This window comes from Podarcis erhardii (genome assembly GCF_964252035.2).
Source record: "Podarcis erhardii genome assembly, chromosome: 13".
Taxonomy (NCBI): domain Eukaryota; kingdom Metazoa; phylum Chordata; class Lepidosauria; order Squamata; family Lacertidae; genus Podarcis; species Podarcis erhardii.
In genome coordinates, this window is record NC_138502.1 from 4,638,563 (window position 1) to 4,660,562 (window position 22,000).

General features: G+C 51.0%; 1 protein-coding gene across 1 annotated transcript; it reads left to right on the forward strand.

The window, feature by feature from the left end:
* The first annotated feature begins 2,949 nt into the window (after positions 1-2,949).
* JPH4 (junctophilin 4) lies at positions 2,950-21,706 on the forward strand. The gene is made up of 5 exons (XM_081835705.1): positions 2,950-3,333; positions 4,093-4,882; positions 10,812-10,930; positions 14,041-14,666; positions 20,628-21,706. Exons 1-5 carry the CDS (start codon positions 2,955-2,957, stop codon positions 20,706-20,708), a joined length of 1,995 nt encoding a protein of 664 aa, XP_081691831.1. The 5' UTR covers positions 2,950-2,954; the 3' UTR covers positions 20,709-21,706.
* The last annotated feature ends 294 nt before the right edge of the window (positions 21,707-22,000 follow it).

Here is a 22,000-nt window from a genome sequence, read left to right on the forward strand (position 1 = left end):
TTCCCTGGCACCTGAGGTCCTCTCTGCCTTCTGCCATCTCCATTATCCTGGTTCCTTCTTCCTTCCTTCTCATGTTCCGTCCCAGCTGACATTTTCAGCATCCTGGATTTCCAGTTGCTCTCCACTCGCCTGCCTTCCTCTCCCTTCCTTCCCACCCTCCCATCCTCTGTGTTTCATACTATTCCCACCTGATCTCTCCATTTGGAGTCTACCTCTTTTTTTTACCTCTGGCTGGGCTTTTCATTTCTCTCTCTCCCCCCCCCCCCCAACTCCTTCCACCAGCCTTTATGCTGACACATTTCAGCACTGCTGCTCCTACCGCCGCTTCTTTTTCTCTCTTTTATCCCTGCGGCTCATGTTTCCAGTGGCTATTTTTCTACACAAACCGTCTTCTCTGCCTTCCTGCTACGCTGGGCTGCATTACCTCTCCGACACGGCCAGGCGGTATTCCCAGCTGAGATTCCTTCCCTGTCTATGCGCCCGCTCAAGGCTTGGGTGTGTCTGTTATCTTATCTCGCTTTTCTAGAAGCGTGTGCCTCTTTATTTTCCTCCGCTGGCTCCAGAATAAACTCATGGTAAGTGTGGGAAGTGGCCCTGCAATATTCTCCTGCTCTCTCGTCTATATATCTAGATAAATCTAGTCTGTGCATCTGCAAGCTGTTGTTCCCAATTTCTTTTTCTGCATGCCGTAGTCGTGAAATAAATTTGAGACCTGTTCTTTCCGTTCCTGAGCGCTCGATGCTGTATTCCCAAATGTGCCGTTTCTCCTAGAGATTTCTTTCCGTTTGGCAGGGCTGTTTTCTTTGACATTTCGTAGCCAAGGCTTGGTTTGTGCATGTTGTGCATAGATGGGAATCTGCACCCCCCCCTTAATCTTTTTGTGGGTCTCTTTTGTATGCTGTTTGTGTCCATCAGAAGAGTAGACAGTGTGTGTTCCTGTGTCTTCATATCTGCAGGCTACTAAATTATTATGCACATGTCTACGAGCAGCCAGCTAATAAGGAATGCTGGGGTGTGTATACAACAACCGCCCCCCCCTTCTACCCCCCTGTGCTAAAACAATGTTTTGCGTGTCCACATTTCTGTATATGTGAGGTGTGTGCATGCGCACATAACGCTGACTTAGCGTGCAGTAGTGGTCCCTTCTGCCTCTCGCCTGCTTAGGGGTTTTGAGTGCCCTGCTTTTTTCCCTGAGATCTATTTGATCACCTGTGTGTACCTTCTGTGTCTGCGATTTTCCGCTTTTCTGCTAGAGTGATGTCAACTTGGCTTCTGCCGCGAATACCTTCTGCTCCTAACGGAACGGGCTTTCTGGTTCTTGTTTACAAAAATGACCCTACGGTATGTGGCCGGGGTGTGCATGCACATAGCGGTGCAAAGGAACGTACGTGTGTGTGTGTGTCTGTGTGTGTGTGATGCTTATTAGATTGATCCCAATACAGAGCACCAAAGTTAATTCAGTGTACAAACCTTTACGTGCTAAAAGGCATCTCTCTAAGGCTGCCTGCCTGCCTCTCCCTCCCTGACAACTTCAGTTATGTTTGCCTAAAACCATGTGTCTCTTGGTGCAGGTTGTTCCCTACCCGCTGTACCATGTGGTCTCCTTCGGCAGCCCCGCTGCCTCTCCTCCGCCCTGGGAAGAGGCTCCCTGGTTCCTGTGAGCGCCTCGATTTTCTCTAAACAGCTCCTGATGCGCCCAGCTAAGCAGGGAGGCCTGCAGCGTCGCCTGTTGCAGCCGATGCCTGTCGCCCGAGAACCCCAGCTTCTCCATTCACACGTGGCCTGATAACCACCGCCAAGAACCAGCCGAGCCCTCCAGAAGGCTTGCTGACCGACGCCAGTACCACTGCCTCTTCTCGTCCACCAGGTCCTGGGGAACACAATGTCAAAGCCGCCTGTCAGACTCCCAGACTGTCTACTCTCTATTATAAGATTCTAGGGAGTTCCATCAACCTGGATAACTCTGCAATTCCTAACCACCGTATATGCCTGTAAACCGAAGGCCTCGCGGCCCTCCCATGCCTGTAATGGCAAGAGGGCCCTTTTAAGCTCTCTTGTCCAAACCGTGACACCAGCTGGGGAAGGCCGGGAAACAGTCGATTTGAGTGCTTATCTCCTGTTGCCGAAGACCTCTAGGAAAACTGTCTCCGATGACAAGGGACCTCTAGGAACTCTGGAATGTTTGGTGCTAGCCAAAGAAATCCTCTCGGTTTCAGAGCCCTCCTTCTATGACTGCAGTCCAATAGCAACTTGAAGACCCCATAGCTCTGTACAGTCAACACCAGCTCCGGTCTTTTGCTCCCAAAGCACGACGGACCACTAGCCGAAGAACGCTGGGTTTTGGTAGGTGTGACTTTTTGTATGCCTACAGGTGGAGAGCTCTCGGAGTGCTGGTGTGCTTGTAGTCAGAAAGCCGTGGAGTGACTGTAGTGTTCTTGCATCTCTACTGGAAGAAACAGCAAGACCTCCACGCTTCCGTAATTAAAGACGACCCCCGGGTTCGCCTGCAGGTAAACCAAAGGCTTTGGGGACGCCTGTAGCACAAGGAGTGCTAACTTTTAATACAGGTGTTGCTCTACTGCATGCCTCATAACCACTAAACCTTGGCCTTTTCCTGCAGCCAGCTGCTCTCCTCTGTCCCGGCAAACGGAGAAGCCTCGTGAATCTCTGGTCAGGAAGCCTCCGCCTGCCGGTGGCTCCTTTACATGTCTGCAACCAAAAAAAGCCTGGCCTTGCCTACGCTCTGGCTGTAGCCCTGAAGGCATAGCTCAGAAGGCCCCCGAGAAGCAAGAGGGGCTTCCCCAATGCCTGGCTGCGAGGAAGGAGGTGTGAAGGGCTGAGGTCTCTCCGCGTGGGGCAGCGCCATGTAGAGGCGCCCCCGAGGGGGAGCGGAGATGCGCGCAGGGACTCGTGGGTAACTGGAGCCCGACAGGCCGGGGAGCTACGTTACATGAATGTCCAACGGAGGCAGGTTCGAGTTTGACGATGGCGGCTGCTATGTGGGAGACTGGGAGGAGGGCCGGGCGCACGGCTACGGCGTATGCACAGGCCCCGGGGCCCAGGGGGAGTACAGCGGGCGCTGGAGCCGTGGCTTTGAATCCCTGGGTGTCTACACCTGGCCCAGCGGGAACACCTACCAAGGCCACTGGAGCCAAGGGAAGCGGAGCGGGCTGGGCGTGGAGCGCAAGAGCAAGTGGAGCTACAAAGGGGAGTGGAGTCATGGGCTGAAGGGGCGCTCCGGCGTCTGGGAGAGCCACTCAGGAGTCATCTATGAAGGCATGTGGCGCGAGGGCCTACAGGATGGCTACGGCATGGAGACGTACGCTGACGGAGGTGAGAGGGCCGATAAAAAGCCCCGAGGCAGGGTGGGGTCCTTTCCATGCTGCCCCCCATCATTTGTCCTAGTGTTAAGTTGGCAATAGGCCCATTCCCCACTTCACCCACCAACCCAAACGCTGTTTTTCACCATTTCTCCTCTTCCTTGACCAACTCTTCCCTTCTCCGATTCCCTAAATCGCTCCTTTGCTCTTGCCACACGGACACCAATAGTTCTTCATCACCCAGCTGTTCTCTCCGTTTCTCCCTCTGTCCATCCATCACAGAGGTGTAGGGGATAGACTGTGAACCCAGGAGTCATGGGTTCAAATCCCTGCTTGGCCATGCAGTTTCATGAGTAGCCTGGAAGATGCCACTCCTCGTTTTAACCAAGCCCACCATTTCACCCCTGAGGATGAAATACGCTAAACGGATGGGCTCCCCCAAAACCAAAATCAACTCGCCCACACTTCTCCATCTTGTTTCTTTGTTTTTCTCAGTCCTTTCTAGGTGGACGTTCCCCATAAGGCCCACCATTATTTTGTATCCTTATTCCTTATCCCTTCTCCACCTGCCACAAGAATAGTGTGGACCTCTGACCCATGTCCCGTGCTCCTCAGAGACACTGGGCGGTCCTCTTGTAACTGGCAGGTTTGGGGGATCATTCCCCTCCTTTCCACTGGGTCAACTTTCTCTTCCTTTCCCTCACCCCTTTCTTCATGTGTCTCCTTCATCCCCCAACCTTTTCACCTGGCTAACCTCTCTCTCTTTCCACAGGGACCTACCAGGGCCAGTGGCAGTCTGGCAAGCGGCACGGCTACGGCGTTCGCCAGAGCGTCCCTTACCGCCAAGCCGCCCTGGTGCGCTCGCCGCGCCGCACCTCTCTGGAGTCGCTCCACAGCGAGACCGACCCCAATGCCCCTGCTCTACCCCTGCCGCCCCCTCCTCTGCCCCCTCCGCCGCTCCCCGGGGACAGCCCGGCCTCGGGGTCCAGGGGCGGCTTTGTCTTGGCCTTCCCTGGCGATCCGGACTTCCCCAAAGGCGCCAAGAAGAAATCGGGGGGCTTCTTCCGGCGTTCCCTGCTCCTGAGCGGGTTGCGGGTGCGCAGGGCCGAGTCGAAGGCCTCCTTGGGGAGCAAGCGAGGGTCCCTCAAGAGCGAGGCCGGGGTCAGCTCGGCCGGGAGCGAGGCCACCACGCTCAGCTACGCTGAGACGGAGCCCCCGGAGCTGCCGTCGACGCTGACCATCGAAGGCTCTTCCACCGAGGTCTACGCCGGAGAGTGGCGCGTGGACCGCCGCAGCGGCTACGGGGTCAGCCGCCGCTCCAACGGGCTGCGGTACGAGGGCGAGTGGCTGGGCAACCGCAGGCACGGCTACGGCCGCACGACCTACCCCGACGGCTCCAAGGAAGAGGGCAAGTACAAGCTCAACCGTCTGGTGAGCGGGAAGGTGAAGAACCTCATCCCGCTTCGCCGCAGCAAGGTCAAGGAGAAGGTGGACCGTGCTGTGGAAGTGGCCAGGAGGGCGGTCAGCATGGCCCGGCAGAAGCAGGAAGTGGCCATTGCCAGGTGAGGGCAAAAAAGTTGCTTGTGGGTGCACAGGTGGCGGGAGGCTCCTCCTGTGTAGTTTTATGGGGATGTGGCGCTGAGGTAACCAAGGTCACACCAGCGAACTCTTTCAAACCGTGTTGGTCTTGACAGAGAAGGCAGCTCATAGTTGAACTGTGGAACTCGCCACTGCAGGAAACAGGGATAGCTCACAGCCTAGATGGCTCTAAAAGAGGATGAGACAAATTCAGATGGCTCCTAGTCGCAATAGCTATTCTCTGCCTCCACAGTGAAGAAATAAGGTAAATTTTGAAAGAAAAGTTAATGTTATAATTACAATAATATGCAAAAGAATATTAACAATAGCAGTAGATTTTTGAAAGCAGCTTTACTTCTGAATACTAGTTGTTGTCAACTGCAGGAATAGAGTACGAATCCTGCCTGTGGATTTTCCACAGGTGTCAGTCACTGTGAGAACAGAGTGCTGGGCTAGATTGGCCATTGAGCTGATTCAGCAGAGCTCTTCTTATGTTTGTATGTTTTTACAATGGGAGATGGATCACCTGAGGGGTGTTTTTTTTTTTGGGGGGGGAGGATTATACAAAGAGTTGGGAAAGATAAGAGGGTGGAAGTGAGTTTTCCACAAAGTTAGAAAAGGGCTTATTTGAGCCCATTATGGAAATGCATGCAATTTTTAAGAATGCTTTGTTGGCTAGCGTTGGAACTGAACTTGTGACAACAGTAACTTTGGAGAAAGGTGAATTGGTCTGTAGGGCATTATTGAGAAAACAGGGTGCTTGTTTACGACCGCGCTGGCGCATTGACGTTTTTGAGATAGGTCTGAGGGACCCACACTAAATTTAATATTTGCTTGGGATTAGGGGGCAAATTAAATCTCCGCCTTTAAAAGAAAACAAATTTATTTTGGATTCTAAAATTCACCACCTGGGGACGGCTGTTTTCGTCCTCCACCCCATCCCCCGGAAAGTGTGTCTATCTGATGATTCCTGGGCTCTTCTTCAGAAGTGTGGGCCTAAGCCTTTTTTTCTGTCCTGTAGATCTGGACTTAAATACCTGAGTCCTTCTGCCTGCCTGCCTAACTTTGCACCCTTCCCTCCAGTTTGGGAGTGCAGGATTATAATCCTGTCACCCAGCTGAAGTTGGGAGTGCTGCTAGCTGGCTGTGCTCGACTCGTGGTGTTCAAGATAACCATCTTTTCCCCCTCCCTCACCACAGAGGCAGCCATTTTAAAAGCAGGACTAGCAGAGCTTCCCTTAACTGGATCCCTGTCCCAGAAGTGGACAGATACCTTTATAAACTCCTCCATGCATGCCTCCCGGGCAGAAAATAAGCTATAAAAGTAATTAACCATAGATGGGAGAAGACCGTAAAGCCTGTGTGTGTAGTAGTTTGCTTTTCTTAAGCTGGCACTTGGAAGGTGAAAGGAATATCAACTCTTGAGGGGCCTCCTCTGTGGACTGAGCATCAGGACCATCCCTGGCCTTTATGGCGAAGACATTTTGATGGCTCTTGATGCTTGCCCAGGGCTTCCGCCGCTCACTTTTATTTCCTCCTCCTTTTTTTTTATTTCCCCACACCCTTTCACAGTATATATTTCCCCCTTATTTGACTCCATGTGCCTTTTAGATGTTCTTAGCCTTCCCTGCTCATCTGACACGCTCTCCTCATGGTTCGTTCCTCCACTTTAACATCTATTCTTCCTTTTGCTCCCTCCTTTAACTTGCAAATCAATTGATTTCCTGCTTTTCACACGCACACAGAGCTTCAGAAAAGTGTGTGGTGTGTATGGGTGGGGAGAGAAACATAGCTGTCAACGTTTCCCTTTTTTTAAGGGAAATTCCCTTATTCCGAATAGAAAGAAAAGGGAAAATTTGACAGCTATGGAGAGAAAGAAGGGCCATATAGCTCAGTGGCAGAGCATCTCTCTTGCAAACAGATGGTCCCCACTTTCAAAACCCTGGTAAGGTTGGGAGAACACTCCTGGTCTGAAAACCCTGGGGATACATTGCTGTCAGTCATTGTGGACAATTCTGAGCTAGACGGACCAGTGATCTGACTTGGTGTGAGGCAGATTCATGAGAGAGAGAGAGAGAGAAGGGAGGAAAAAGTGTGAGCCTTGTCAGGGCGGAGAACAGGGAGGTAGAGGCTGCCTGGTGTAGGCTGCCTGGTCTCCTAGGCAACTGGGCAATGGCAAGGTGATTGGCTAGTGGCTGCTATGGCAACAGCAAGCAGCAGCATCTGCTGGGCATGGACCAAGGGTGGGCTGGGATGGAGAGGGGTGGGAGAGGGGGTGGGAATGAGTTGGGCAGGTGTGATCTGCACTTGCCCATGGTGGTAGGGGGAGACCATAGGGTACGTTCCCAGAGGGTAAAGGATGGGGGAAGTTGGCTTGGAGGCGTAAAAGCCGTAGGACGAGATACAGGGTACGTGGAGGAGGGTGAGGGTGGGGGTGCTACGTTGTTCAGAAGCAGACTGTAAGTGTAGGTGGCTTGCAGGTTGCTGCGTGGGTGATCAGAAATAAGGTGTTGTGAGGGTGGGCACGCAGACTGGTGCGTTCTGCAAGGAGCAGAGCAGGCTGAGGGTGGGAGAGGCACTGGCTGTCGAACGAAGCAGACTTGGCAAAATTCACTCTTAATTTTTTTTTGTTAGCTTTGTGAAAACGGTTTTTGAAACGTACTGGGGACGTGCAGCTATTAAAACGCCATGCTTAAATGCTGACTCTAAACACGCTCACGAGGAGCCAAGTCTCGCTGACGCCGACAGAATTTACCTCTGAGGCACTGCCGCTTAGATGTGTTGAACGTGGTGTGTGTGTGTTCCTTTTGGGGTACGGCAAGGGATTGAGGGGTACCTGCCCCCTCCTAGATGTTTCTCATGCTTATCAACTTCTGGAAATTTGAAATGGTGGTACGATGCCCATCGCTCAGAGACAGACACCATGGGGGCAAAAAGGAGAGGGGCTTCCTTTATAGGATAGGACTTACTATAAAAAAAAAAAGAAGCAAAGCGATGCTTTAGCTTCAGGATTTCCTGTGAAAGAGGAGCTGTGTCACGAAAGAAACTGGGACTCGGTTTTCTAGGAGTTGAGGCCGTTTCACGCTTGACACATTTTGCTAGGATCCGATTCCCAGATGAGTTTGTTTTGCTGCTTTCCATCCAAGATCTCCCATAGCGGCACACAAGAAAAATTAAAAATCTATAGGAAAACCAGCAGGTTAGAAAAGAGAGTTGACGATGTCAACGATAAAGTTAGGCAGCTGGCAGACAGAACAAAGACCAGGGGAGAGGAACAAAATAGAAACCACAGTATTATGTCAAAAAGAAAAAGAAATCCCACTGGAAAAGGATGGTCTCCATCATCCTTTGGAAGGAGGAGGCGGCTGTGTCTCTTTGGGGCAGTAGATCCTGAAATAAAGTGCCAGTGCTGGTGTGTATCCTTTCCCCAAACAGGAATGGCAGAACGTTCATCGTGTTTGAAGGAGCCCAAAGATAAGTTCTCTGTTTTCTGGGAAATATTTTGAGAAGCAGCAGGTTTCCTAACAGTTATGCATTCTCTAAAAGTCAATAAAATAGCTTGAGGTATTCAAAAGAGTTTCAGAATTAGTTTGCCGGGTGCTACAGTGACCTGGTTTACACATGACACTAAACCATGGTTTGCTTAAGCCACAGTTCATTTAAGTAACCAGGAATTAACCACAAGTTGTCCCACAGGTGATCAAACAAACAATGACTTACCGGTATTTCTCCCCCCAAATCCCCCCCCAACCCCTCTTGTCTCAGGCATTTATAGCTCAATGAGCTTCTGGGATGGTGAAACAACCCATAGTTATGGTAAGATTTACACATGATACCAAGGCCCAGTTAAAATAAACCAAGGTTCACAAGTCAACAACAATCTATGGCTTCACACTGGTTTGTTGGCATTAACCAAAGCGTGGTTCAGGCAATAAACCATTCTTTGGTTAACCATAGTTTAACAAACCACAGCTTAGTATTTTGTGCAAACTAGGTCAGTGGTTTCTAATAGCTATTAGACACATGCAGTTATTATTAATTCACTTTATATCCCCCTTTCCCATGGACTCCTATGTCCAAAGCTGCTTATAATATCAATACAAACAAGCAAAACAAACATGGCAGACACCATGGAAGGCAACAGAACTAAAACTGTAGGTTGAAATTGACACGTTCTTTATCAGTAACATGTTATTGAACCTTAATAGCTTGTCTAAACAAATAATATTTCAGAGCATGCCTAAACAGGCAGCATGGTGGCTCTTGCCAGAGACTGCGTCCCAGAATTTTGGTGCTAAAAGGCCATCCTCACACCTCCCCATCAGAGTTAGATTAGGCCTTCTTGAAAACCTTTGCCGTTTATTTGTCCATTTTTATTTATTTATTATCACAGTGCCACACACCCTTTTTCTGAACCCCAAAGCAAGTAAGTAAAACAAAAGTTTGCTGTGCATAGGAGAAACTATAGCAGGCCAGGTCTGTACGGCTGGTTGTGTTTGGCCAGTGGAAAATAGGTTGTAGTACAGTGGTGCCTCGCAAGACGAAAAGAATCCGTTCTGCGAGTCTCTTCGTCTAGCGGATTTTTCATCTTGAGAAGCAAGCCCATTGACGGCTTAGCGGATTAGGGCTATTAGCAGTGTAGTGGCTTTTAGCGGCTTATCGGCTTAGAAAAAGGGGGGGAAGGGGGAAAAACCCGCAGGAACTCGCAAGACATTTTCGTCTTGCGAAGCAAGCCCATAGGAAATTCGTTTTGCGAAGCGCCTCCAAAACGGAAAACTCTTTCGTCTAGCGAGTTTTCCGTCTTGCGAGGCGTTCGTCTTGCGGGGCACCACTGTATTTAGCAATTTGCGGAAGGGAGTAAGATTGGTCGTTACCGCTGCACTGAGCACTGAGCCTAGGGGGCGCTGCAGCGTGCCACAACTATGACTATGACGTAGTGAGTTGTGTAGAGCAGAAGGCCAGACAGGGGTGCCGAATTTTGGGCTTGCACAGGGTGCCACTGAAATTTGAAAGGCCCAAGTCCGCCATTGCTGGACATACATTTGACTGGTTGGGGTGCGGGGATCCTGTGGCCCTCCAGACATTTTTGCCGGACTACAATTCCCATCAGCCCCAGTTAGTGTGGGTTATGGCTGGGGATGGTGGGAGTTGGAGATCCACAAAGCATCTCGAGCATGGGTAAGCAAACTAAGGCCCAGGGGCCAGATCCTGGCCCATTCACCTTCTAAATCTGGCCCGCGGAAGGTCCGGGAATCAGCGTGTTTGGACATGAGTAGAATGTGTCCTTTTATTTAAAATGCATCCCTGGGTTATTTGTGGGGCATAGGAATTCGTTCATTTCCCCCCTCCAAAATATAGTCCGGCCCCCCACAAGGTCTGAGGTATAGTGGAGCGGCCCCCTGCTGAAAAAGTTTGCTGACCCCTGATCTTTAGACTGTGTAAGGCAGAACTCCTCAGGCAGCTGATTTGGCTGGCATTTTTTAAAAGTTCTGGATTCAAATAGGTAGCCGTGTTGGTCTGACGCAGTCAAAATATATATAAAAAATAAAGAATTGTAGCACCTTAGAGACCAACTAAGTTTGTTCTTGGTATAAGCTTTCGTGTGCATGCACACTTCTTTTTTATTTTTTCATATATTTCGGTATTTTAAAAAGTTGTATTTTGTTTCCTGACCGCCAGGAAGGGGGAAGCGTTTGGTTTTCTGTCCCAGGTGACAAAGTAACTTGGTTGGCCTTGTGTACAATACACCTTTAATTTTATTTATTTACTGTTTTGGAAGGGGGGAGATCAGCAGTCGCTGCTCTGCTTGTGGCAGCCAATATATGTTTTGGGCAGGCCTTGAGGGTGTCGTGAGAAAAATGCTCACATCTTCACCTCAACCATGCAGTTCTCTGAAGCCCTCTTTTCCTCGCAGAGCCGCTGACGCTCGTCTGAAGGCTGCCGCCGCTCTGGGTGCAGCCGAAAAGGCCCTGGAAGCTGCCCGTCTGGCCAAAATTTTGGCTCAAGAACTGCAGCCCATCTTAGCCGAGCCAGGTGAGAGATGTTTGGGATGGTTTGGGGGGGGGAGTGGGGGTTTACCCTTGAAATAAATGCCTCTCTGGCAAATTTTCCGGGAGGAACGCTTTGGGGGTTACACCATGTCTGACTGTCTTTCTTCCAGGTGGATATGGGGTGGTGAAATTTGACTGGGTTTGCATGTAAAAGGCAAAACGTACCTAACACGGCCTCTCTCTTGAAATCCGCACATCTCTGAATTTTGCAATGCAGTTTTCCGGCCAAGAAATGTGGGCAGAAAATCCACCCAAAGTGTAGATGGAGATGCATGAGATCAAATCAGATCAGATTAGATTATTGGGGGGGAATTGCTTTGCATGTTTGTGTACAAAATTGCAATCTGCGTTGAAATGCTGAGGAATTTTCACGAGGAATGGATTTGCCGGCTGCTGTGGAAAAATGGAGAACTGGACATGTGATGACTTCATGGAGGACAAAGGCTATCAAGGGCTATGCTCTAGCTTTGCGGTCATAGGCGTTCTATCTCTGAATATCAGCTGCTGAGAATCGCAAGAGGGGGAGAATGTGGCTGCGACCACGTCAGGCTTGCAGGCTTCCTGCAAGCATCTGGTCGGATGCTATGAGAACAGGATGCTGGTTTAAACAGGCCGTTGGCCTCATCCAGCAGGCTCTTCTTCTGTTCTTAATATTGGGAAAATGAGAAACTGAGAAACAAAAATTGGCAGATTAATCCATCCTTACTTCCATTTGTTTCCTTGGAAACATTTTTTTCTGTAAAGGTAAAGGGACCCCTGACCATTAGGTCCAGTTGTGTCCGACTCTGGGGTTGCGGCGCTCATCTCGCTTTATTGGCCAAGGGAGCCGGCGTACAGCTTCCAAGTCATGTGGCCAGCATGACTAAGCCGCTTCTGGCGAACCAGAGCAGCGCACGGAAACGGCGTTTACCTTCCCGTCGGAGCGGTGCCTATTTATCTACTTGCACTTTGACATGCTTTTGAACTGCTAGGTTGGCAGGAGCAGGGAGCTCACCCTGTCGCGGGGATTCGAACCGCTGACCTTCCGATCAGCAAGCACTAGACTCTGTGGTTTAATCGTGTGGTTTAATCGTGTACGTGTGGGACCCCTGCATTACTTGGGTATTTCTTATCTTATTTTCTGGAGTCCATGGACTGATCTTGGTCTGACACAGCAGAGAGGATGGGATTTTGGTGCAGCGTTAGGATTTTGTGTGTGGTTTCTACCATAAATCTGCTTTTTGCCCTAAACTCCTCCCTCACTCCCTCCTGAGAGACGCACAGCCCGCTCAGTAATCCTGGTTTCTATCCCTAATGCTACTGTAAGCTCTTTGAAGGCAGAGATCTTTCTGTTTTGCTTGAGGGACTCAGCAAAGTTCCAAGTGTGTTGATGGTGTGCTATTTCTTTCTCTCTGTGTGTGTCTCCGATGTGTCCTGCCTCAAGCTCCTTGGAATGGCAGGAGCCAGAGTCAGGTGAAGGCCGGCAATTTTAAAAACCCACCAGTGTCTTTATTCAAAGAAACCAAAACAGCACAGGCCTAGCGATCCCATCAACTCTTCCCTGTAGGTCTTGCCCCAGGGAGGCGAGGACTGAAAGTCCCCCTGCGTTCCCACAGCTCCCGAAGTCCACTCCTTTCTGGGGTGGTTTTCCCAAGCAATCGGAGACTATGTCTGAGCGCAACCAGTCTTTCCTCTGCTCTTTTCACTTCTCTGTGTGTTCTGGGAGACCAGGGAGAGGGAAGCTGTTTGCAGCAGGAGGGGGAGACTCCCTGGTTTCTTCAGCAGCCTGGATCATCTCTGTCTCCTGCCTCCCTCCTCTCCTGCCTCTGAGTCTGGACTGCTGTCTGCCCCAGCCTCTCCCCACTCATGAAGCCCTGTTTCCTTTTCACTTTCTGTGTGCCCCACCACCAACCTACTGCTTCTGAGCCTTCTTTCCTTGGGGGCTCCCCAGCTTGTGCGCCCCCCTCCTCTGCATCCAGCCAATCAATGACATGGAGGAAATAAAGGTGACAGATAAAATTTCTAACCATAGTCACTTACCCCATTGGAAGTCGAGATGCCTGGATCTGAGTTCAGGGGAAGGGAGCTCTGCAGCTCAGAAGTGCATGCAAAAGGTGGCAGGTTTAATCCTCAAATAGGGTTGTGAAGAACTCCTGCATTAAAGTCTGGAGAGTTGCAGATGAACCCAATCGCCTGGCTCAGGAAAAGGCCACTTCTTGTGTGTCCAGCTCTGCCCTTCTTCTTCTTTTTAAATCTTTTTTGTTGGTTTTTATAATTGCAAGATAATAACAAAATTCTTTATACAATCAATCCACGAGATTCTCTGACTCTCGTGACTTCTCTCCCCTTACATGGGTCCTAATAACAATTTTTTTACCAGTCTACATATCAATATATTCTCCATACTTCTCATAACTATTATACATAAACCTCGTTGCTTTACAAGTGATTCTTAAAGTCCAGCTAACGTTTTCATTTGCTTACGTTGTTCTCTTAGGTAAATTATTAATTTCCCCCATTCTTTTTACAAGTCCTTATCTTCTTGATTCCTGAGTTTCCCGGTTAATTTTGCCATCTCAGCATAGTCCAGCTTGCAATTCTTCCTTAGTCGGAATTGTTACTTTCCATCTTTGGGCTAATAAAAGTCGTGCAGCTGTTGTCGCATACATAAAAAGTCTTTTCTGTTCTTTTGGGATCTTGGTACCTATAATTCCTAATAAAAAGGTTGCTGGTTTTTTGAAAACAAAAGTTATTTTAAGCATTTTCTTCAATTCATTATATATCATTTCCCAAAATGATTTTGTTATCTTACACTACCACCACATATGATAAAAGGTACCCTCTTTCTCTTTACACTTCCAGCAGCTATTTGAACTTCTTGTATATGTTTAAGCTAACTTAGTAGGAGTCAAATACCACCGGCCAGCTCTGCCCTTCTTGGTCTCTTCCACCTGGAGGCAGAATCCTGAGTGTGAGCCGTTCGACCACCGGCCCCAGCTCCTGGCCACCCTGGTTATTGTACCGCACAATGCCCCACTTCCTGTGCCTTTGAACCAAGGGCTCTGACCCCCTGGCTCCTTCTGCTCTAACCGCTAGGCTCCTCTCCTTCCCCAGAGCCCCGCGGCCGGCTAGATTCGGAAGGCACCGACACGGACTTCCAGGAGTACGACAGCCCCCGAGTCTACGAGAACGGCATCACGCCCTCCGACGTCACCCCGGACCCGAGCTTGCCCCCCAGCTACCCTCCGACGCCGCTGCAGCCCTGGCGGGGGGACCCTCGGCGGACTTGGCCCCCCCTGGAGAACGGAGGCCCCCGCCAGCACCTCCCCCCAGAGGCCTCCGACCCCGAGGACGAGTGGGGCTGCCGGGGGAGCTTCCCTTCCCGGACACCGGGGTTCGTCCCCGAGGGGCTGTGGGAGGGGGAGCAGGAGCAGCTCAGCAGCTACGAGGCGGAGGAGGAAGATTACGAAGGGGCACCCCCACGGCGCCCCCAGCTGGGCAGCCCCGCCAGCGGCAGTTCCGGCAGTCTCCGGGAGGAAGAGGAGGAGGAGGAAGAAGAGGAGGAGGAGGAAGGAGCAGCGGCTTCCAGGCCTTATCCTGCGGAGACCCAGGTGGAGCCAACGCCGGCAGGAGGTCCGGCGGCCCCACAGCTGGAGAGAGAGGAACTGCCTGGGGGTACGGGGTGCTTCGTGGCAGAGAGAGAGGAGCCCCCTGGAGCTGTGCGGAGAAGGGAGAGGCAGGTAAGAGCACAGGTCGTATAACTTTCCTGCTGCCGTAGCCCCACTAGGCTGCATAGGGTGTGAAACAAGATGGAGGTACCTTGGATTGTGGCCCCCTCTCTCCTCAGGGGCCACGAGACGCCCAGCTCCCCAGTCACAGAAGAGGCGGCTGCTTATGAGCAGAGCATTTCCTCTGCTGACAGAAATGTCCCAATTTTGCTTCTTCCGGTTAAAACTTGGGTGGGGAGACTTTTTCGCTCCCAGGGCCACACGGCCAGGGAGGGGAATCTTCCTGGGGCCACATGCCAGTGGTGGGCGGGGACTGGGGTAAAAGTGGGCAGGGCAACAGCTGTGTTTTTACACATAGGTAAAGGTAAAGGGACCCCTGACCATTAGGTCCAGTCGTGGCCGACTCTGGGGTTGCAGCGCTCATTTCGCTTTATTGGCCGAGGGAGCCGGCGTACAGCTTCCGGGTCATGTGGCCAGCATGACTAAGCCACTTTTGGCAAACCAGAGCAGCGCACGGAAACGCCGTTTACCTTCCCGCCAGAGTGGTACCTATTGATCTACTTGCACTTTGACGTGCTTTCGAACTGCTAGGTTGGCAGGAGCAGGGACTGAGCAATGGGAGCTCACCCCGTCACGGGGATTCGAACCGCCAACCTTCTGATTGGCAAGTCCTAGGCTCTGTGGTTTAACCCACAGCGCCTCCCGCGTCCCGTTTTTACACATACAAACCTCTATCCATCCAGTGGCGCTATCAGAGCTCAAGGGCTCATTCCAGACAGGCAAAAACCCTCAGGGAGGGCGATGGGCCCGATTAAGTGTTGTGGCCAAGGGGGCGGGGAAACCATTGGTGGGCGGGGTCAGGGAGAAAAGTGGGGCGGGGCTATGAATGCCAAGAGGCATTGCCACTGACAGAAAACTCAAAAGATGGTGTGAAATAGGGCCAGTGAGGGGGTGTGGCTTGTGAGACTCCTAAGGGCCAGAAAGAGGGGCCCAGGGGCCACATTTCTTCTCCAGGCCTCAGGTTAACTGCTCACCCACCTCTGTTTTAAAGGAGGAGGAGGTGGGAAATAGCTTTTTTCTGCCGTGAATATTTGCTGCCAGAGACAGCAAAATTGTGTTGGATGGTGTAAGGCAGCTTCCACAGCAGGGAAAGGATCCATATTTGTGTTTATAGGAGAAGCCGACGGAGGGAAGCTGGGACTTTTGCCCTCGGGAGTGTGGGGCCTAGTGAACCCCTGGAGAGGCATGTTTGGATATCGCAGAACATGTTGCTTCTGTGCTGTCATAACTGCAAACACACAGGCATTGCTGCGATTTCCATTTTGCATGTGTTTTGGCAGATGAATAGTAGGCAGGCCATGAGCACGTGAAGCTGTCCCTTGAACGCTGAGGAAAAACTGAGCCAGTGGAACGTCTACATCTCACGCAGATCTTAAAAGGCACAAAACCCCTGTTAAAAGGTGTCAGGGTGATGTTTTTGTGGCACAAAACAGGCTGTGTGTTAACCGTCCATTTCAGCCCTTCATCGGTGGTGTTTTTCTCCCCAGTGATGTGGAAAATGCAGATATATATGGGTCACTATTTCTCAGATTTGAATAGAGTAATGGCCTTGGAAGATTTTCTGAATCCCTAGAGCGAGGGTGAAGAAGCTGAGGCCTGTGGCCCTTATGTGGCCCTCCAAGCTTTCCAACCTGGCCCTTGAGAGTCTCCCAAGCCGCCCCTCTCACCAGGCCTACTTAGCACCCTCTTTTAAGTATTTCAGTCTGTGGCAATACCTCTTGGCTGGAGGCCACGGGCTGGGTGATGCCTGGTTCTCAACATCATGATATATCACCAGCTAAATATTGCGATATACCGATATATCACAACATCTGAAATAAGGATGGAGCTCTGTAGAGGCATTGGCTGGTTTCAGAGTTTTTCCTGCATTGTGATTTTTGCATAGCACACACATCATGATTCGGAATATATTGGTCAAGTCAAAAAGTATGAAACTGATATCACAATATGGACTGGTTTTGGATGATATGTTGATATATTGCTCAGCCCTAGGTGGAAGTATGGAAACTAGGGACCTGTGCAAGGCTCACCTTTGCATTCATAGCCCCGCCCACTTTTGCCTCTGGGCCCCACCCACTGCTGGCTTCTCCTTCCTTTGGCCCAACAGAGCCAGCTAATTAATCCTGTATTTGCACTTGGTGCCTGTCTATTCACTGCTTCTAACGAAGTTGTGAAATTTGGGGATAGGTGGGGTGAATGTCCTGCTTCACATCACATTTCTCCTCCACCCCTGTCTCGCTCAGCCCCACCTTCTGCCCCCTCTAGTCTGGGGCACTAGGAACCCAGAGGGCAACTCGGCACCCAGTTCCCATAACCCAGTTTGCACCCGCAGCCACCTGGGATTCTCAGGTGTCATGCAGCTTAAAAACCCTGGGCTGAGTAGCAGCAAAACCAAAAACTGGGGCAGTAGAGCTTCGCTGTGCTGTCTCTCAGCATCTCTTTAAGGTAGGGTCTCCCCAGAGGGCTACAGAAGCCCTGCAGAGGCTTGGAGATTTGCCCTGGTGTTTTGAACACAAGAGTATGGTGGGAATCGCAGCGTCGAGCTGTAATTTACGGAAAGAAAAAAGCGCTTTTCTCTGCATACACAGATGCTCCCACCCCCAAATATTCCCCTTTTATAAAGCAGGGGATCGAAACACCCCCAAACCTCTTTTCCCAGCACCCTACCCCACATTCAGGCTCTGTAACTGTGCCCCTCTTGCATGGAGCTAGGAATAAGACCAGGGAGTCCTTGCCCCATTCTGACCCAATGGGTCCGACCTACTTCCTCCGAGGAAGCAACAGTGTAATTGTTAGGTCTTTAAGGTGCCACAAGAGACCATTTTTTGCTGCAGAAGACTGGGAGCAATTAGATCCTAGCTAGTTCCCTTCCTGTGGGTCCTCGTCAGAACCTTTTGCCCTCCATCCTCTCAGCCTATTTCCTGAAACTGTAATATTCCTTTGCTTCCTAAGCCCCACTGCCCTCGAGAACAGGGTGTCTGGCTTCCACTGCTGTCCCCTTCCGTCGTTTTCTCTTCCTGCCTCCCTCCATTTTCTCTGTTTCTTGAGCTCCACGTTTTGTTCTGAGTTCCCCCCTTCCCTTCCTTCCCTGGACCTAGAAGTGATGATGCCGGCAGGAAGAAATGGGAGGGCCCGGAGCGGTGGGGGGAGCCTAAGTGCCAGGCCTCCAATGGGGATTGGCCGGCATTCTTCCTTCCGTCTCCTAGCAACCAGCATCCCGCACTCAGCAGCATCCCTCTCTGGTCCCTCCTTCCCTACTGCAGCAACGCTTGGCCCTGCCCATCGCTGGAGAGACGCAGTGGGGGACATTGGGAGTTCGCTGGCAAGCAGGACTGCGGGTCATAAATAATCCAGAGGTCCTGGTCGGGAACAGCAAAGAGGGCAGAGCTACGTCCAGCCCCCCCCCAGGGGCCACTCTCCCTTTCCCAAAGTGCTCAGGAAGAGTAAACGATACCAGGTATCCGGGCGAAGGATCCGTTTGGACATTTCCCCACCCTTTGTAGTTGTCAAGAGCCATGTGGACACCCCACACCCGCCCGGTGTGTTGTGCCTCCCCCCCCCCCACATTTAACACAGCCCCACATGGCTGGCTGGAATGCTGACTCCCGAGTAATTCCCCCCACTGTTCATTTAAGAGGGGAATTGCGCACGAAAGGACAGCACCCTGCCGGGAGGAGGAGAAATAGCTAGCTCCTCCTCTTCCCAGCAAGGAGGCTGGGGGTGCCTGATCAGCACCCACCCATTGCCTTCCCGAATGAACCCCCCCCCTCACTGCAGCAAGAAGGGGAATGCGAGAGGAGGGCTGACTACACAGTCCATCCAAAAACCAGAGCACCTGAGCTGAAGAAGAGTTAGCTGAGGCTCATCACGACTCAGTACAGTGGTGCCCCGCAAGACGGACACCTCGCAAGACGGAAAACCCGCTAGACGAAAGGGTTTTCCGTTTTGGAGGCACTTCGCAAAACGAATTTCCCTATGGGCTTGCTTTGCAAGACGAAAATGTCTTGCGAGTTCCTGCGGGTTTCCTCCCCCTTTCCCCCCTTTTTCTAAGCAGCTAAGCCGCTTATCAGCTGATCCGCTAAGCTGATAAGCCGCTAAAAGCCACTAAACCGCTAATAGCGCTAATCCGCTAAGCTGTCAATGGGCTTGCTTCGGAAGACGAAAAAACCGCTAGACGAAGATTCTCAATTTCGTCTTGCGAGGCACCACTGTATTCCGATTCAAACTCCTCAGCAGGGCCCTTCCTCGGCCTGTCGGCCCCCCCAGAATCTGGTGCTCAGATATATCACTCCTGGACAGGGAGGTTCCATTTTGCCATTGCTTAGAGAGTGCTCTTACGAGGTGTGGCTTCAAGATAACTGAAAACAGGCAGGAAGCAATGCCAAAGCTTTCATTTGCCAGCTGTGCTGCTGAGCCTTCCCCAGGGAGACATGGTGGGTGATGTCTGCATCCTTTTCACTAATAATAATAATAATAATAATAATAATAATAATAATAATATATTTATTTATTATTTATACCCTGCCCATCTGGCTGAGTTTCCCCAGCCACTCTGGGCGGCTTCCAATCGAGTGTTAAAAACAATACAGCATTAAATATTAAAAACTTCCCTAAACAGGGCTGCCTTCAGATGTCTTTTAAAGAGAAGATAGCTGCTTATTTCCTTCACATCTGAAGGGAGGGCGTTCCACAGGGCGGGCGCCACTACCGAGAAGGCCCTCTGTCTGGTTCCCTGTAACCTCACTTCTCGCAATGGGGGACCGCCAGAAGGCCCTCGGCGCTGGATCTCAGTGTCCGGGCTGAACAATGGAGGTGGAGATGCTCCTTCAGGTATACAGGACTGAGGCCGTTTAGGGCTTTAAAGGTCAGCACCAGCACTTTGAATTGTGCTCGGAAACGTACTGGGAGCCAATGCCGATCTCTCCTGACCGGTGTTATGTGGTCCCGGCGGCCACTCCCAGTCACCAGTCTAGCTGCCGCGTTCTAGATTAATTGCAGTTTCCGGGTCACCTTCAAAGGTAGCCCCACGTAGAGCGTGTTGCAGTAGTCCAAGTGGGAGATAACTAGAGCATGCACCACTCTGGCGAGACAGTCTGCGGGCAGGTAGGGTTTCAGCCTGCGTACCAAATGGAGCTGGTATACAGCTGCCCTGGACACAGAATTGACCTGCGCCTCCATGGACATCTGTGAGTCCAAAATGACTCCCAGGCTGCGCACCTGGTCCTTCAGGGGCACAGTTACCCCATTCAGGCCCAGGGAGGGATGGGGGAACCTGATCTCCAGGTGGACTCGTAGCTCTCATCAGCCCATGGCCAGGGCAGCAATGTCTGGAGGGAGGCTGGTTCCCCATTCTGTTCTGCAGCAACCCAGCTCAGAGCTGTACCCGCCCCCCCGCCCCCCACCCTACCCAAGAATCCTGGGAATTTTTGCCACAGTGCTATGAATTTATTTGGCTAGCAAGCCCTGACCCTTCCTTAGCAATCCTCGGTTGGGTTTATTTTATATTACATTTCCCCCCACTGCTCTTCGTTGCAAACCACACCAGGAGGATATCGAGAGGAAACAGGCCTTCAGGTTTTGGGGTCCCCAAATCATTTAGTCATTTGCAATGTCGACATACATGCCTTGTGAATAGCGCTCAGAAACAAATAGCTTGTCCCAATGATTAATCTGAAGGCTTCATGTCCACAGTCTGAAGACGTTTTGGCACTCCTAAATGTTTGTATCGGCACCAGTGATACCTGTACTCAGAAATATGCAAGTAAACGTTTTTTTAAAAGAGGGGAGAGAGAATCGAGCGCGAATGTTCTGCAGAATGTTTGAATCTGTGCGAAATTTCGTTTTAAGTTTGCGGCGGATGTGGGCCGGTCTTTCTGCCTGACTCCTCCCCTTTCCCCCCTCTCTCTCTTCCAGGGAGCCCACCCATTGGTCGTTGCTGCTGTCCTGTTGATTGACGTGAGTCTAGCCTACCTATTCTCCCTCCTCCTCACTTGAGATGGGTGGGGGCAGGGGGGGTGCCTTTGACCCCGTCCCCCCCCCAACGCCCCACGACGACGGTTTGGTAACAGACTCCGATCTCCTCCATCCTCTGCCTTTCTTCCTGGAACCCCCCTTTCTCTTTTTTCACTCGTCTTTACACCCCCCCAACCCTTTGCTGCCTCCTTCCCCCCTCCTTGACCTTTCTAGATTGTTTACATACGAAGGGCTCTCTTTCTACTGGAGATTTCACTGTTTTTTCTTGCTCTTTTTTCCTGGTCTTTTCACCCCAGCTCCATAATCCATCTTTCTTAACCCACACTTTGAAACTCGGGCTGGGTGGGGGGTCTTTTCACAATTATCTTAATGTGGGGAGTCGAGACCAAGGGGGCGAGTTTTGAGCCTTGTGGGGTTTTAAAACATTTTTGGGGACCACGGACTGTAGGGGACCCCTGTCTGCCTGCCTGCCATGAAATTGCATCTCTGTTGTCTCCTAAGGAGTCGATTCAGAACTCTTCCCCCATTGTCTAAGGATGATTTTGGGGGTGGGGTTGATACTTAACAAAGCCCTGCCCCCCAACCATTCCAGTACACATGAACATTAACCCCCCCTCAAGAGATGCTCCACACAAGTATAAAGAAGGGGGGCGATCTGTTTGCTTAAAGAAAAGGGTATCCAATTCGTATTTGTTCCCTCCTCACATTTTTTTTCCTACCAGCAGATGGCGCCGAGAGAAAATGGACACCCATCCCAAGAATGGGGGGCTCCTTTTAAAAAGAGTTTGCAAAAGCCTTGCTCCCCCTTTTTTCCACATTCATATTCTCACTTTCTATCTCTCTCTCTCTCTTTTTCTGTCTGCCACATCCTTTCCCTGAGGGAACCGGAACCTTCTTTTCAAACAAAAACAGACAAAAGAAGAAACAAAACAAAAAAAAGGAGAACTTTTTATTTACGCTTTTATAAACCTTTTTCTCGCAGCGTTTGAATAATTAAAAATAAAAACACTATAAATTAACGAGAGGGTGAAAGGGAGATTCCTGTTAGCTTCGGAGAAGGGGGTAGTGTTCGATTCCCATATACAGGAAGTCCCAATATGGAAAAGGGGGCATTTGCTAGGCCATACTAGGAATTGCCCTTTTTTCCCCTTGCAGCAGAATTGTGATAGGCAAAAGGTAGGATGCCCTGCTGTGTATATGACAGGTGGGAGCGTAGCACCTTGGGGTGCCCCTCTGCCACCCCTGCATGGGGCAAGGGTGGCACGAGGCCGGCGTTGGGACAAAAGGGGCGAAAGGAGGGTGTCCCGCCCCGA

Excerpts from the sequence above, each read along its gene's own strand:
- JPH4 (XM_081835705.1), top strand. The coding sequence starts at position 2,955 with ATGTCCAACGGAGGCAGGTTCGAGTTTGACGATGGCGGCTGCTATGTG. Across the intron at positions 10,931-14,040 it reads GCCCATCTTAGCCGAGCCAG|AGCCCCGCGGCCGGCTAGAT; the intron begins GTGAGAGATGTT and ends CTCCTTCCCCAG. Across the intron at positions 14,667-20,627 it reads TGCGGAGAAGGGAGAGGCAG|GGAGCCCACCCATTGGTCGT; the intron begins GTAAGAGCACAG and ends TCTCTCTTCCAG.